Source organism: Macrobrachium nipponense, chromosome 48, assembly GCF_015104395.2.
Source record: "Macrobrachium nipponense isolate FS-2020 chromosome 48, ASM1510439v2, whole genome shotgun sequence".
NCBI lineage: Eukaryota > Metazoa > Arthropoda > Malacostraca > Decapoda > Palaemonidae > Macrobrachium > Macrobrachium nipponense.
The window spans coordinates 6,322,288-6,337,925 of record NC_087223.1 but is presented as its reverse complement, the minus strand read 5'-3'; the positions used below and the strand labels follow the sequence as shown (position 1 = coordinate 6,337,925).

The following is a 15,638-nucleotide window of genomic DNA, read 5'->3' as shown; positions in this document are numbered from 1 at the left end:
AAGACGTTCGGTTTCAATCTCTCTCTCTCTCTCTCTCTCTCTCTCTCTCTCTCTCTCTCTCGTTGTATACATTAATGTAGGATTTTTCTATTATACTTCGAATTGAATATGCAAGTTTTTTCAATTATAGTAAATATATATATATATATATTATATATATATATATGATATATATATATATATATATACACACACATATATATATATCGTATATATATAATATATATATTTATTATATATGCTTATAAATTATGCAAATCACCTGCTTTTTTTGTTTGTGTAATGACAAACTTTGCTTGCAAGATGCTCTGTGTGGGACCAAGATGAAATTAACTCGCCACAAACAGAGAGAGAGAGAGAGAGAGAGAGAGAGAGAGAGAGAGAGAAGAGGTGGGGGAGGGGTGTCAGCAGAATTCCAGGTGAAGGCGATACTTAGGTTACCTGTATGTTAATAACCTTCATTCTCCCAGCACAGGTAAACCAGTAATGTTGGATTGAGATTTAAAAATAAATGTATGTAATTGCATAAATATTGTTTCTGGCGTTTCGAGTGGTATGGAAAGAGAGAATGAGAATAATAATAATAATTAATAATAATAATAATAATAAAATAATAATAATAATAATAATAATAATAATGAGAAAGATAAAGTACATAATAATAATCATCATCATCATCATCATAATAATAATAATAATAATAATAATAATAATAATAATAATAATAATAATAATAATAATAATAATAATAATAATAAGCCCCAGGTCCCGATGAAGTCCATGGATACTGGCTCAAAAACTTCAAGGCCCTACACCCACGAATAGCAGAACAACTCCAGCATTGTATCTCAAATCACCAAGCACCCAAATGGATGACCACAGGAAGAACATCCTTAGTACAAAAGACAAGAGTAAGGGAAATATAGCCAGTAACTACAGGCCTATCACCTGCCTACCAATAATGTGGAAGTTACTAAGAGGTATCATCAGTGAAAGGCTATACAACTACCTAGAGGAGACAAACACCATCCACCCCCACCAACAGAAAGGCTGCAGAAGGAAGTGTAGGGGCACAAAAGACCAGCTCCTGATGGACAAAATGGTAATGAAGAACAGTAGGAGGAAAGGAAGGAAAACCAACCTAAGCATGGCTGGATAGACTATAAGAAAGCCTTCGACATGATACCACACACATGGCTAATAGAATGCCTGAAAATATATGGGGCAGAGGAAAACACCATCAGCTTCCTCAAAAATACAATGCGCAACTGGAATACAATACTTACAAGCTCTGGAATAAGACTAGCAGAGGTTAATATCAGGAGAAGGATCTTCCAGGGCGACTCACTGTCCCCGCTACTCTTCGTAGTAGCCATGATTCCCATGACAAAAGTACTACAGAAGATGGATGCCGGGTACCAACTCAAGAAAAGAGGCAACAGAATCAACCATCTGATGTTCATGGACGACATCAAGCTGTATGGTAAGAGCATCAAGGAAATAGATACCCTAATCCAGACTGTAAGGATTGTATCTGGGGACATCAGGATGGAGTTTGGAATAGAAAAATGCGCCTTAGTCAACATACAAAAAGGCAAAGTAACGAGAACTGAAGGAATAAAGCTACCAGATGGGAGCAACATCAAACATAGATGAGACAGGATACAAATACCTGGGAATAATGGAAGGAGGGGATATAAAACACCAAGAGATGAAGGACACGATCAGGAAAGAATATATGCAGAGACTCAAGGAGATACTCAAGTCAAAACTCACGCCGGAAATATGATAAAAGCCATAAACACATGGGGTGGGCAGTGCCAGTAATCAGATACAGCGAAGGAATAGTGGAATGGACGAAGGCAGAACTCCGCAGCATAGATCAGAAAACCAGGAAAACATATGACAATACACAAAGCACTACACCCAAGAGCAAATACGGACAGACTATACATAACACGAAAGGAAGGAGGGAGAGGACTACTAAAGTATAGAGGACTGCGTCAACATCGAGAAAACAGAGCACTGGGGCAATATCTGAAAACCAGTGAAGATGAGTGGCTAAAGAGTGCATGGGAAGAAGGACTAATAAAAGTAGACGAAGACCCAGAAATATACAGAGACAGGAGAATGACAGACAGAACAGAGGACTGGCACAACAAAACCAATGCACGGACAATACATGAGACAGACTAAAGAACTAGCCAGCGATGACACATGGCAATGGCTACAGAGGGGAGAGCTAAAGAAGGAAACTGAAGGAATGATAACAGCGGCACAAGATCAGGCCCTAAGAACCAGATATGTTCAAAGAACGATAGACGGAAATAACATCTCTCCCATATGTAGGAAGTGCAATACGAAAAATGAAACCATAAACCTCATAGCAAGCGAATGCCCGGCACTTGCAAAGAACCAGTACAAAAAGAGGCATGATTCAGTGGCAAAAGCCCTCCACTGTAACCTGTCCAAGAAACATCAGCTACCTTGCAGTAATAAGTGGTACGAGCACCAACCTGAGGAGTGATAGAAAACAAATCAGGCAAAAAAAAAAAAGATCCTTCTGGACTATGGTATCAGAACGGATAGGGTGATACGTGCAAACAGACCAGACGTGACGTTGATTGACAAAGTCAAGAAGAAAGTATCACTCATTGAAGTCGCAATACCATGGGACACCAGAGTTGAAGAGAAAGAGAGGGAAAAAATGGATAAGTATCAAGATCTGAAAAATAGAAATAAGAAGGATATGGGATATGCCAGTGGAAATCGTACCCATAATCATAGGAGCACTAGGCACGATCCCAAGATCACTGAAAAGGAATCTAGAAAAACTAGACGCTGAAGTAGCTCCAGGACTCATGCAGAAGAGTGTGATCCTGGAAACGGCACACATAGTAAGAAAAGTGATGGACTCCTAAGGAGGCAGGATGCAACCCGGAACCCCACACTATAAATACCACCAAGTCGAATTGGAAGACTGTGATAGAGCAAAAAAAAAATAAATAATAATAATAATAATAATAATATATCTCAATTGATGACACAAACTTATATAGTACAACCAGAAGCTTTTGGAAGCCTCAAAATTCTCATTAACAAAAACTTGACCAATCTAGCCAGCGAATTATCAACGACCTGTAAGATACTGAATCTAGTCTGGCCACTGATTTCATACACCGGTTTGCCAACATTACAATTGTAGGTCACTGTCGGCTTCGAATTTCACCACAGATTAAATTACAGCACTCACTAAAGGTTAGTGGGTACCAATGAGGCCTGCCATTAGTCATAATAGCTTTGTGTTTCTCGTTGAAGTGGCATTATTTTTTGGGGACTGAATTTCTCATTTCATGATATTCAGATGGGTAGATGTAATGAGGTTAGTCACCCTCCCCCCCCCCCCCCCCCACCCCCCCCCCCCCCCCCCTCCCCCCCCCCCTCTCTCTCTCTCTCTCTCTCTCTCGGTAATCCTGTGCAACTGAGTTCTTTGTTGTTTGATTTTCAAGTCAACTTGTTTGGTGTTTGAGAGAGAGAGAGAGAGAGAGGGGTGTAAATGACGTGTCTTAAATGCAATGAAACTTACACAAAAGGAATAAGAAAAACGATTTGTCAAGTTCTCCAACATTTATTCCAAATTCCTCCCCAGAACTTCACAACAAAACCAACTTCAAAATCAATTCTCCACCTCACCCAGCTTCACCCCCTCCTTGACCTCAATCCCTGCGACGCCATTTTCCGCCGACCAATCAATCAGCCGATCGTTATGTGACCGTTAATGACCGTCGTTCCAACGCCTTTCAAATGGACCCTTTGCGTTTCAGGTTTGTGCAACGCCGTGACGTCACCACCCCGCCTACAACACTGGCGACCTGGGGAGAAGTACCTCTCATTATTATTATTATTATTATTATTATTATTATTATTATTATTATTATTATTATTATTATGTTTTATTATTATTAAAACAACATATAAAATTATTCAAAGTAGTATCAGTAATTTTGTCACGTAATCGTAGAAAGCTTAATGCCTTTTCTTTACTTACAAAATAGCTCTTGAATTCCCAATTCTTTGGACCAGTAAGGTCCCAGTACCGTGTGGGCCGACCCTGGGGAAGAGATTATTATTATTATTATTATTATTATTATTATTATTATTATTATTATTATTATTATTATTATTATTATTATTATTATCATTATTGATTATTATTATTATTATTATTATTATTATTATTATATATTTTTTTTTGGTCTATCACAGTCCTGCAATTCGACTGGGTGGTATTTATAGTGTGGGGTTCCGGGTTTTTGCATCCTGCCTCCTTAGGAGTCCATCACTCTTCTTACTATGTGTGCCGTTTCTAGGATCACACTCTTCTGCATGAGTCCTGGAGCTACTTCAGGCACCTCTGGTTTTTCTAGATTCCTTTTCAGGGATCTTGGGATTGTGCCTAGTGTTCCTATGATTATGGGTACAATTTCCACTGGCATATCCCATATCCTTCTTATTTCTATTTCAGGTCTTGATACTATCCATTTTTTTCCCTTTCTTTCTCTTCAACTCTGTGTCCCATGGTATTGCGACATCAATGAGTGATACTTTCTTCTTGATTTTTGTCAATCAACGTCACGTCTGGTCTATTTGCACGTATCACCCTATCTGTTCTGATACCATAGTCCCAGAGGATCTTTGCCTGATCGTTTTTATCACTCATTCAGGTTAGCGCTCGTACCACTTATTACTGCAAGGTAGCTGGTGTTTTCTTGCACAGGCTCCAGTGGAGGGCTTTTGCTACTGAATCATGCCTCTTTTTGTACTGGTTCTGTGCAAGTGCCGGACATTCGCTTGCTATGTGGTTTATGGCTTCATTTTTCGTAGTTGCACTTCCTACCAATAGTGGGAGAGATGTTATTTCCATCTATCGTTCTTGGACATATCTGGTTCTTAGGGGCCTGATCTTGTGCCGCTGTTATCATTCCTTCAGTTTCCTTCTTTAGCTCTCCCCTCTGTAGCCATTGCCACGTTGTCATCGCTGGCTAGTTCTTTAGTCGCCTCATGTATTGTCCGTGCATTGGTTTGCTGTGCCATTCCTCTGTTCTGTTTGTCTTTCTCCTGTCTCTATATATTTCTGGGTCTTCGTCTAATTTTATCAGTCCTTCTTCCCATGCACTCTTGAGCCACTCGTCTTCATTATTATTATTATTATTATTATTCGCAAATTCTTCTTTCTGGTATATTGTGGAACAAGATATTTGCCTATGGCTTCAAAATCCGTGGATTAAATCAAATTAAATTCGTTCTCTCTCTCTCTCTCTCTCTCTCTCTCTCTCTCTCTCTCTCTCTCTCTCTCTCTCTCCTCTCTCGCAGAAGAAGACAATAACTCCAAAATCAGTTGGTTGAATAAAAGATGGTAGGGCGAACTCAACCTGATCAGACTAAATGTCCTAAACTCTCTCTCTCTCTCTCTCTCTCTCTCTCTCTCTCAGAAGAAGAAGAAGAAGAAGAACAACAACAACAACAATAACAACAACAAACTCAATAACATACCAGTCACAGGGTCTTCATTCACTCCGTACCAGGGCCCCAGGAACCTGGAGAACACATGATACTTCGAAGGGCCGCCCTTATGGGCGTCCCCTACAGCAGTAAGGATGACGCCCTTCACCAAAGACCCGTCGTGGACCTTCATCATCTCGCTGTAGTTCGGCTGGACTCCTTCCAGGTCCTCCCTGTTGAAAGGGCAAGGTCAGAATGATGGGAAAGGGTCATGGTTTGAGAGGGACAAAATTTCTTCAAATTTGACAATGTCGAGGACCAAGTCCTTTGGTTGATGTCCTGAAAATTCATTAATAAATAATATTCTGTCCAGACTTTAAGGTCAACTGGTTTCAAGTTCCAGTGGAAGTCAGTTCAGTTCAGCATTTGTTTATTTATAATTCAGGGCGGTAGACGGTCAATGGTTTTATTATTCAACAAATAAAGTACTTTTCTTGGCTAATTTGGTATAGTATAAAGTTAATGAAGAACTGTTTTTCATCCTGAAATCCAACTCACTGTATATAGTGCTGTATTTTTATAGAATAAAGGCCAACAATAAAGTACTTTTCAGGACTATCCAGGTATAGTAAAGTCAATAAAGTACTGTTTTTTCATCCTAAAATATAATACACTATACATACAGTACTGTATTTTATAGAATAGTCCCGCAGAACAAGATCTGAGCTCACGGGCGGCAAAGGGGAGCGTTCGGAACGCAAATTTTATTTGCGACCCTGTCCGTTTGTATTTGAATGTTCGTAATTAAGTATAGGCATCTATCATCCTACCTCGTGACAGAATCATTAAACCTTATCAGCAGATACTTGATGGTGCTACAGAGCCTCACTTCTTGGACCTTGCTCCTCAGAGAGGTCGTGGAAGCCTCCACCAAAGGCGCGAGAAGAAGAGTTTGCTTTGAATCCAGAGCTTTCGGGGCGTTTGCGGGAAAATCCATCACGAGTTGTTCGTCTTTTTCCCTCCTGACGATCAGCTCTCCGCTCAGCGTGTCGAATTTGATCTCGTTTCTGGTGTTTCCTGTTGATATAAGATTCATTTTCAGTTTTTTTTTTTTTCTTTAATAATTTCATTTCATTGTGAGAATTCTTAGAGCTGGAATAGGCCCAGCCTCACTTTCGTATGAGCCTAGTTGGCAATTTATTGTTTTTATAGCATTTTAGGTTGATTCTCCATATGTGCATATAGATATAGAAACTCTCTATATATAAATTATATAGAATCTAATGTTCACTTTCTACCAGGGATTTGTAGTGACAAACGTATCCAAAAGAATTCGAAAAGTTAAGAGAACATTGTGGTTATAACTAACATAAGTCTCTTGTTCAAAAGTGACCAGTAGATCCCAGTACCTTCTATGTATATATCTACGGAAATGAATTCACTTTTACGTAGCAAACAATCCACGGATATCTCACCAAGACAGGAGAATATAACGTGAGCAGACGCGAGTGTAGCGTGTCCACACAGAGGTATCTCCGACACTGGCGTGAACCATCTTAGAGAGAAGTGATTCGACTCAACCCAGTCGAAACCAGAGCCAGTGGGTCGAATGTAGGCCGTTTCTGAGAGGTTCATCTCACTGGCGATTTTCTGTAGTGTTTCGTCGTCCAGTTCCTGGAAAGAATTTGCCCAGATGTTGGTGGAAATTGGACAAAAGACCCACTAAGGCCGATAATACTACGAACTGTTTCCATTATAGCTGTCATAGTAATGCAACAACGATGGCCAATTGCTCTCATATTTATGTATATTGCAAATAGATACGCGAAAAATCACTTATTTCCTAGGTTTGGTGCAAGTTTGGCAACAGTGCTTGGTAGACCAATGCGTTAGATAGACAGACAGAAAGACTTAGACTCTTGACTCATGTTGGTCTAAGTGAGCAACGTCTTTGCATACCAGTGCGTGAAACAGACTAACAGACTAATCAACAGACGGGCATAGGACCCACAAAATATGTGACCCACCTCGGTAAGGGGTACAACAGCCGCTGGATTGCCCTCGAAAGGGCGACTGCTGAAGGCATCCACTGTGAAAATCTGAAGTTTCATTTTGACTGGAAAATGAATATAAATATTAGATATAATATGATACATAAATACAGAATTTTTAATGTATAAAACCACAGGATTACCTATTATATACCTTTCCAATGCACTTTTTTTACCACATTTAACAGAAGGCTTTGTTCCTCTATTCAACATTTTTCCAAAAACAAAAAAAAAAAAGTTCAGATATCATAAGTTAACAAAAACATTAATTAAGGACTGTTTGTGCTTATTTTGGTCACAAATAAGAAATTTATATATTCACCTAAATGATGAAAAAGTAAAAATATTGCGTTGTGTATACGTATTCAAGCTGGTCATCTTATAGGCCTTCATGTGTAAAATATTTTCCTTAAGGGTGACTTCAGAAACCATAAACCGGGAAAAATAGCCTTAGTTTAATATATTTTGACATCTTAATATCTAAACAAGCATATAAAATAGTATTATACCTCCAAAAACATTCTCTGATAAGTTTAGAGATAATTTTGTGAGCTTATAACAAGGCCACGGATAATTATATGAGTTACCCTCTCAACAAGCCATAGAAAACGAAGGACCTTTTCTGTTATATAGAAGCATGACTGTACAAAAATAAAATATTTATCGTCAAATTAATTATTTTTATCAAACTCTCACAATATACACGAAAATATTATTAAATATTCGTAATTCTTCATGAAAATACAAATAAATATGCACATATCTATCCCAAAATTGAAAAATAATCTCTTTTAGTGCCATTTTCAGTACTTTTTCATTTTCTTTTCCGATTTTGAAGACATAAACCACAAGAATTATTCTAAAAAAACACTAAAATATTCTTTCGTTTGCAACACTGACACCAAGATGAGATGTAACCACTTGCCTGCACTCCGTAACAACAACTAAATTAAGTTATCAAATTCAGACCAGTTGCTAAGCCCGCATTGTCTGTCTTGATGACGTCATGACATGTCTGCCTTAGAGTTTGACATGAATTTCGTTTATTTTCCTTTTCTTCCTTTCGTTTTTGTTCCTAATCACTGGATTGTAACACCGTCTCCATATTTCGTCTATTGTTAATTAATATAGAGTAAAAATGGCGGTAAATAAAACACTTTTGCAACGTATGTAAGGTGGCACTATCAACTTGATTAGGATAACAGGCAAGGTGATGTTTTAAACTCCTAATTTTGGCTTCGTTTTGTTTTCATTTTCGTTATTTCAACCACTGATTTTTGTCTTGACGAATAATATTTTTATTTTAAATTGTGAATATTTTAAATTTATTAATTTCTTGCAAAATTAACACGAAAATCAAAGATTAATTTAAAATTTACTAATAAATGTAGCTTTTAAAGTTTGGGATAAAGCCATTCGAACAATTCAATGTTTGTCCTTCAGACAGTAAAATATAGACAAGAAACATAAATGAGAAGGAATAATACAAACATCATTTCTCCAGTGTTTTGTAATATTCAAACAAAATTAAGGGTTGGAGACATTGCCACAGGAATACTATATATAGAATAAAGTAGTACAATTAATATGGAAATGATAAAGAGATTAAAACAGTCAGGCAAAGCAGAAATAAGAAGAATATTCTAAAGTCTGGGAATGACTGAAAAAAAAATTCCATCCTGTTAAAGAGAGAGACATGGAAGAACCACTCCCAAATACGACAGCTTTAGAATTTGAACGAATGCGTCCACCACAAAGTGTTAGCAGCTGCAATTAACGAAATCACTTACTGTTTATATTAATGCATCTAATTTTCAAAGCAAATTTAGCTATTAGAACAATGTGTTCATTCGAATTAAGTTTAAGGTACCTAGCTACTCTGAACAGAAGTGATGTTGTCATGAATTGAAGATTTGTTGCAATTTTCCTGAAAATAGCTAAATTATTAGACTGATGATGACTATTTATATGATTCTTGTTATTTTAACAATGAAAGAATATATACGTTGTTTTGTGTCTCTTATCAAGATGGCAGCTAAAAGCAGTGTTAAGGGACATTCTTTTTGCCACTCTAGTTTGTGCTTCTGTCGTTTACATAGTTACGTTTACTTATCAATATTCGTAATATTCTGGTCTAAAATATGAAAGAAAATAGATTATTTGTCAATAAAATATAAATAACGTATTAATTATTAAATTAAAATATTTTAAAATTTAATAAAACTTTTTATTTATTCACAAATTGGATATAAAAAGCATGAAAAATGTATCTTGGACGTAATGAACGTCTCCTTCCCCACTCGCAAAATGTAAACAAAGATGTCTTGTGACTTGACCGCAAATCAGCCAAAGATGCTTTAGTTCTCTCGACTCTCTTCGTCCTCCCGCTATACAACTGCGTCAGAACGTAAGTTGTGAAGTTATTTTAATCATTGCCCGGCCATTTTAGTAGATAGTTATGCTATAGTCACTAAAATAGGATTTTAAAGTCTGCCTCGGTAGGTTAGGCTAGATTAGAATCGTCTGCTTGTTGATAAAGTATTTAGTGGCGTAGGTAATTAGTTACCTCTTCAATTTTTGTCATGGCTGTTTTGATGTAATAGAATTGCTTTTTGCATTTTTCTAAGCTTTAATGGGTTATGGTTATTTTTCCATAGGCTTACAATAGTGGATCGTAGGCTTCGCTGTGTACCCTAGGGTAGGTATATTCTTATGCACCCTGTTCGAACAATATGAAGAACAGGGTCATTTAAGGACATTGGAGCAGCTACAGTTTACCGGGGTTACAGGGGACGAATTTTCACTCCTAACCTCAAGGAGGAAACACCGAAGTGGATCCATCATCATTGAGTGGCTCAGCCTTATTCACTCTATATTTAATTGGTGAAACCAGAATACAATTACATCTTTAAGCATACCATTCAAAAGATTGAAGTTTCGTCAACGTAATGTGATATAGGGTAAACAACCGCAGATGATCCATCGTCATCACGTGGCTTGGCCTTATGCACTCTATATTTAATTGGTGAAACAAGAATACAATTACATCTTTAAGCATACCATTCAAAAGATTGAATTTTCGCCAACATAATGTGATAGGGGAAAACACTGCATGGCCTGCGTCAGGCCAACAACGATCAATGCATGCCACCCTTCGAAAAAGTACATTACAACACGTCCTGACACCGGAGATGGGCATCAGTTGCGACTTGTTGTTGGTGAGAAACGGAGCTAAAGACCTCTACTCTCCTTTCGAAGTAAGTATTTTCTCCAAAGTTAGAAATTAAGGCCAAATTTTAAGATTTAAACAGAGGGTAGTGAAAACGGTGGCCACAGCAGTGGAAATCTCACCAAAACGCTTTCGAAATTTTTACTTACGATTAGGTAACTTAGAAGATTGACGCCATCTCAGTGTTTACGGTCCCTTACCAGGACGTTTTTAAGTAAACAACTGTTTTGGTAGAAGACGACGATGAAGCATGCACTTAGATAATTTTTTAAATACATAGTAAAACATCAATATTTTACATATTTATGATGATTAACTTGAAAATATTCGTTATTGAAAAAGTTACTCGATTCTGACTCAAATTTAAGTAATTATTTTTCAGAATTAGAACGTTCTTTTAAGTCCTGTATTATGACGTCACGACATCTTGACTTTCGTACCTATTGTAAATAATTGCTATACTCAACTTTCTTGCAGAATGGTTTACCAGTTATTCATGCAGATTGTTACCAGCTATCATGTAAATTGTATAATCGTAATGCGCACATATATCTTTATTATTTACATTTTGGATATATGAAGATGTTTTACTGCCGGATTACCGCCGTAGTGTGACTCTGTCGTTTTCGGTCCCTGGGCCTCTGTCTGTTTTCGCACCATAAGAAATTATGGGGGCCAAATTTGCAATGACCAGAAAGTCGTTTAATTAAAGAGGAAAAGTTAGCATTGAGGGGCAGATGTTTTTGATTGAGAAAAATACAAATTTATTCAATAGCTACTAGCTTGCCAAAAAATACTTGATTACAAAAACTTGATTGACAACTAAGCAGCATACTACTATGGGTTCAGAGACAGTGCAAGCACGTTTTTGGGCAATACCTATTTCTGTAACGAACACTCGTATCAGAACGAGATTTTGCTATATTGCATACACCCAGTGCCGTAATTTATTAGGATTGTGAATCACTAACCGTAAAGAATAACGACACGTTTGTCCCTTGCCTACCAAGAAAGACAAAAACTCCATTATGCAGAAATGATATGAACACGCGTAAAAAGCTTCACCTACCCTCTCCCTCCCCTCCACCGCCACCCATTTCCTTCTTCCTTCCTTCACCTTCCTTTCTCTCTCTCTCTCTCTCTCTCTCTCTCTCTCTCTCTCTCTCTCTCTCTCTCTCTCTCTCTCTCTCTCTCTATTGCCATTCGGTATGTGTTCACCCTCCAAACTGGGTTTAAGACTTACACAAAACGTGGAAATTGGTGAAATTAGGCTAATGTATTGGAAGTATATGCATAAATATTTTTTAAAGCAATTTTATCATTATTACATTACTATGACAACTAGATTTCATGGAAACAGTTTATAATAATGCATCAGCGTATGTGTGAAGCTCCACTAATGTGGCAACGATGATTTTGCCATTCTTAGCATGCAAACATTAAAGGTTACATTTATTTCTGGCATACAGTTATTATAGAAAATCAAAAGATTAATATAGACTTAAATCAATGAAAAGTGCTAGCAAAAAAAAAAAAATTATAATCCACTTGTCCGTAGTCTGTTCCTCTATGGTTTTCGGCAGCCAGATGTACGACAAGGTACGACTTTGGATTGTATCTACTTTAGAAATATCTGTAATTGTTTTTGGGGATAATTTGGTTGCAAAAAAGGGTTAATAAACATGAATTAAATTAACATTTTTAAATAACAAAGTAAAGTTGAACTAAATAACGAGTAAAGTAAACAATTTAGGGAATAAAACTTTGCAGTGTCGTCGTCTGCTGTTCGTAACTGTGTTTGTGGCGTGCGCGCTTAGGAACCAGGAACAGCAACTTGTTTAAAGTGCAATGTGGAGTGAATTGAGACCAAAATGTGTATAATAAAAATTGAAATAAGCAACTGTGGAGTTCAGTTGTGATGGCACTAAGGATAAAAAACCACCGATTACAAGGTAAAAATGAATTCAGTTCAAACCATGACCCCGGGAATAAAAAGTTTCATACTTTCAGTAATATAGGCAACAAAATGTTTTATTGTGCTGATTACAACTGCAGTCTTGAGTAAGATCAATAAACGTTACATATACACTAACATTGTTCAAATGAGTGCTGGGAAAGATGGTGGATAGTCCGTGAACAGACCCTTCCATCCACACGGTAGCCGCCATATTGGATTTCAAAACTGCCTTGAAAACATATTTTACGAAGAGCGTCACATGCTTATTTTAGTTCGTATGGGGCTTTCATATATCACATTATGTTGACGAAACTTCAATCTTTTGAATGGTATGGTTAGAGTTGTAATTGTATTCTTGTTTCACCAATTAAATATCGAGTGAATAAGACCCAACCAGCGTGATGAGGGTTGGTCGTCCGTGATTTTTTACCCTACATGAAAGCCCCATACGAACTAAAATAAGCATGTCTATATTAGTGAAAGTATGAAACTATTTATTCCCAGGGTCGTGGTTTGAACAGAAATTCATTTTTACCTTGTAATCGGTTGTTTTATCCTTACTGCCACCACAACTGAAACTCCACAGTGCTTATTTGATTGTTATATTATACACGTTTTGGTCTTAATTCACTCCAAATTGCACTTGAACTACGTTGCTGTTCCTGGTTCCTAAGCGCTCACTCCACAAACACAGTTACAGGCAGCACACGAGTAAGCGGTTTATGAGGTGCAAAGCTTTATTCCCTTAATTGTTTACTTTACTCATTATTTAGTTTAACTTTACTTTGTTACTTCAAAATATTTATTTAATTCATGTCTATTATCCCTTTTTTGCAACCAAATTAACCCTGAAAAATTACAGATATTTCTGAAGTACATACGAGCAGACGACGGCAAAATGACTCATCGTTGCCAATGTAGTGGAGCTTCACACATACGCCGATGCATTTACAAACTGTTTCCATGAATACTAGTTGTCATAGTAATGCAATAATAATAAAATTGCTCTAGTTGTATACTATATATACTACAAATTGATTCGCTAATTTCACTTATTTCCCCGGTTTTGTGTAAGTCTTATACCCAGTTTGGAGGGCAACACTGATAAACAATTGAAGAGCGCGAAGAACGCCATAGGTACCGTTCACAAGCAAAACTGTGGATATTTGAGTCAGGAATCTAGTTACTTGTTCAACAACGAATATTTTCAAATTAATAATCATGAATATATAAAAAAATTTATGCAATATATGACCTTATACTGCCATTTAACTATTTATTCTAATAATTACCTAGTGTACACTTCTTCTTCTTCTACCAAAAATCGTAGTTACCTTGGAAAAGTAATGGTTGGAAGTCATTGTTTACGATTATTGTGAAGGAAGTGCCCAAGTGTCTATGGGTACAAGTGGTGTGTGAATTTAGCACATGGAATGGGAAGTTTATTGACACAAGCAACTCCGCAAACATCGAGATGGCGTCAATCTTCTAAATATTCCGAGTTGTAAATAAAAATTTCGAAAGCATCATGGAGGTAGTGGTACTGCGTAGAGCCAGACTTTTCATTACCCTCTGTTTAATCTTAAAATATGACCCTAATTTCTAACTTTGGAGAAAATACTTACTCCAAAAGGAGAGTAGAGGTCTCGAGCTCCTTCTCTCACCACCAATAACTCGTGACTGATGACCATCTCCGGTGTCAGGACGTGTTAAAGTACTTTTTCGGAGGGTGGCTTCAAACGCGGTAGAAAGTGGCTCAGCTAGTCCAGTCGGTCGTTTCTCCTAGTTGTTGATGATGTACTATCCTAACCAAGAGAATCATACCGTAACCCCCATATATATTATATATATAAAAAACACACATTATTCTAAATAGGAATTGTCGGACCATTCTGGCAGGTCGATTCTTCGTCTTTTGTTTTGGACGACGGGCACTGGCTGTTCCGTTTGTACTGTGACGTCACATGTTTTTTGAGTGTCGCCAGAATAAGAATGCATTTTCCTTGGCGTTGACTCCACTTTAGCTAATGGATATGTCCATTTAATAAGTTCTAGAAAAGCTTTGAACAGACATTCAACATCATTGATATACCATTTTTTAAGAGCGTTGAGGTCTTGGTGTGCCACCTGGATGGGCCACAACTCTTGACTGATGCTCATGGCAGCAAATTCAAGTACTGTACCTACTTTTTCGGTAAGGTGGCCACTATGTCGCGACTCGGTCATTTACCCTGTTCATATAGTATGAGGAATAGGGTCATTTAAGGGTACTTTATTATATTTAGAATTTATGAATTTATTCTGTTATTGCAGATACTTTTGAAAGGCTATTTGGCTTCTCTACCCTAGGCTAGGTCTTTCTCTTTATACCCTATTTGTGCTTGCACTCTTAACTGTGTAAGGAATAGGGCCATTTAAGGGTACATATTTTAATATATTGTAGAATTTATATATTGGTTGGTAACTATGGATAGTTTTAAGACTATCAGGCTAAGTTAGCCAATCATAAAAACCTACAGTACCATGTCCTATCATTTTCTTACGTCATACATTTGGCTGCATTGTGAATTCTCCTTTAGCATCTTCGGTACCCCTTCCGCCGCATCTGTAAGCCTTAACACTGGTTTTTGGGTTTGAAATAGCTTTATGAACTCTATTTTTAAAACTTCGGCAAGAATTTAATTCCCATTACAAGTATAATGATATATCCAGGCTGGTGACGAAGTACCCGTAAACATGGTTTTTTAAGAGACTCGTGTCTAACCCTCTTTTTAGGTGTGTAATAGTTCTAATGTAATTTGGAAAAGCTATCAGTAAACTATGTCAGATGTGTTAGCATATAAACATTAATATTATAGCTGAATGGAAGAATCTCATGAGACAAACTATAATTGAAATG

The 15,638-nt window shown here is 37.2% G+C and overlaps 1 protein-coding gene across 2 annotated transcripts; it reads right to left on the bottom strand.

Annotated features, from left to right (window-relative positions):
• Nucleotides 1–3,608: 3,608 nt before the first annotated feature.
• On the bottom strand, nt 3,609–8,606 carry LOC135205006 (phenazine biosynthesis-like domain-containing protein 2). Of its 2 annotated transcripts, none has more exons than XM_064235241.1 (7): nt 8,479–8,606; nt 7,530–7,618; nt 6,978–7,176; nt 6,333–6,579; nt 5,554–5,735; nt 4,049–4,111; nt 3,609–3,872 (listed from the first exon to the last, which is right to left on the bottom strand). In XM_064235241.1, exons 2-7 carry the CDS (start codon nt 7,611–7,613, stop codon nt 3,754–3,756), a joined length of 894 nt encoding a protein of 297 aa, XP_064091311.1. In that variant the 5' UTR covers nt 7,614–7,618; nt 8,479–8,606; the 3' UTR covers nt 3,609–3,753. The 2 variants fall into 2 exon arrangements, with proteins under 2 accessions (XP_064091311.1, XP_064091310.1); XM_064235240.1 differs by having other exon boundaries at nt 8,454–8,491.
• Between the last annotated feature and the right edge of the window lie 7,032 nt (nt 8,607–15,638).

Coding starts and splice junctions, on each gene's coding strand:
- LOC135205006 (XM_064235241.1), bottom strand. CDS start 7,613: ATGAAACTTCAGATTTTCACAGTGGATGCCTTCAGCAGTCGCCCTTTC. Junction 4,112..5,553: donor GAATGAAGACCCTGTGACTG/GTATGTTATTGA, acceptor TCTCTTCCCCAG/GGTCGGCCCACACGGTACTG. Junction 3,873..4,048: donor GGGAATTCAAGAGCTATTTT/GTAAGTAAAGAA, acceptor ACTTCTCCCCAG/GTCGCCAGTGTTGTAGGCGG.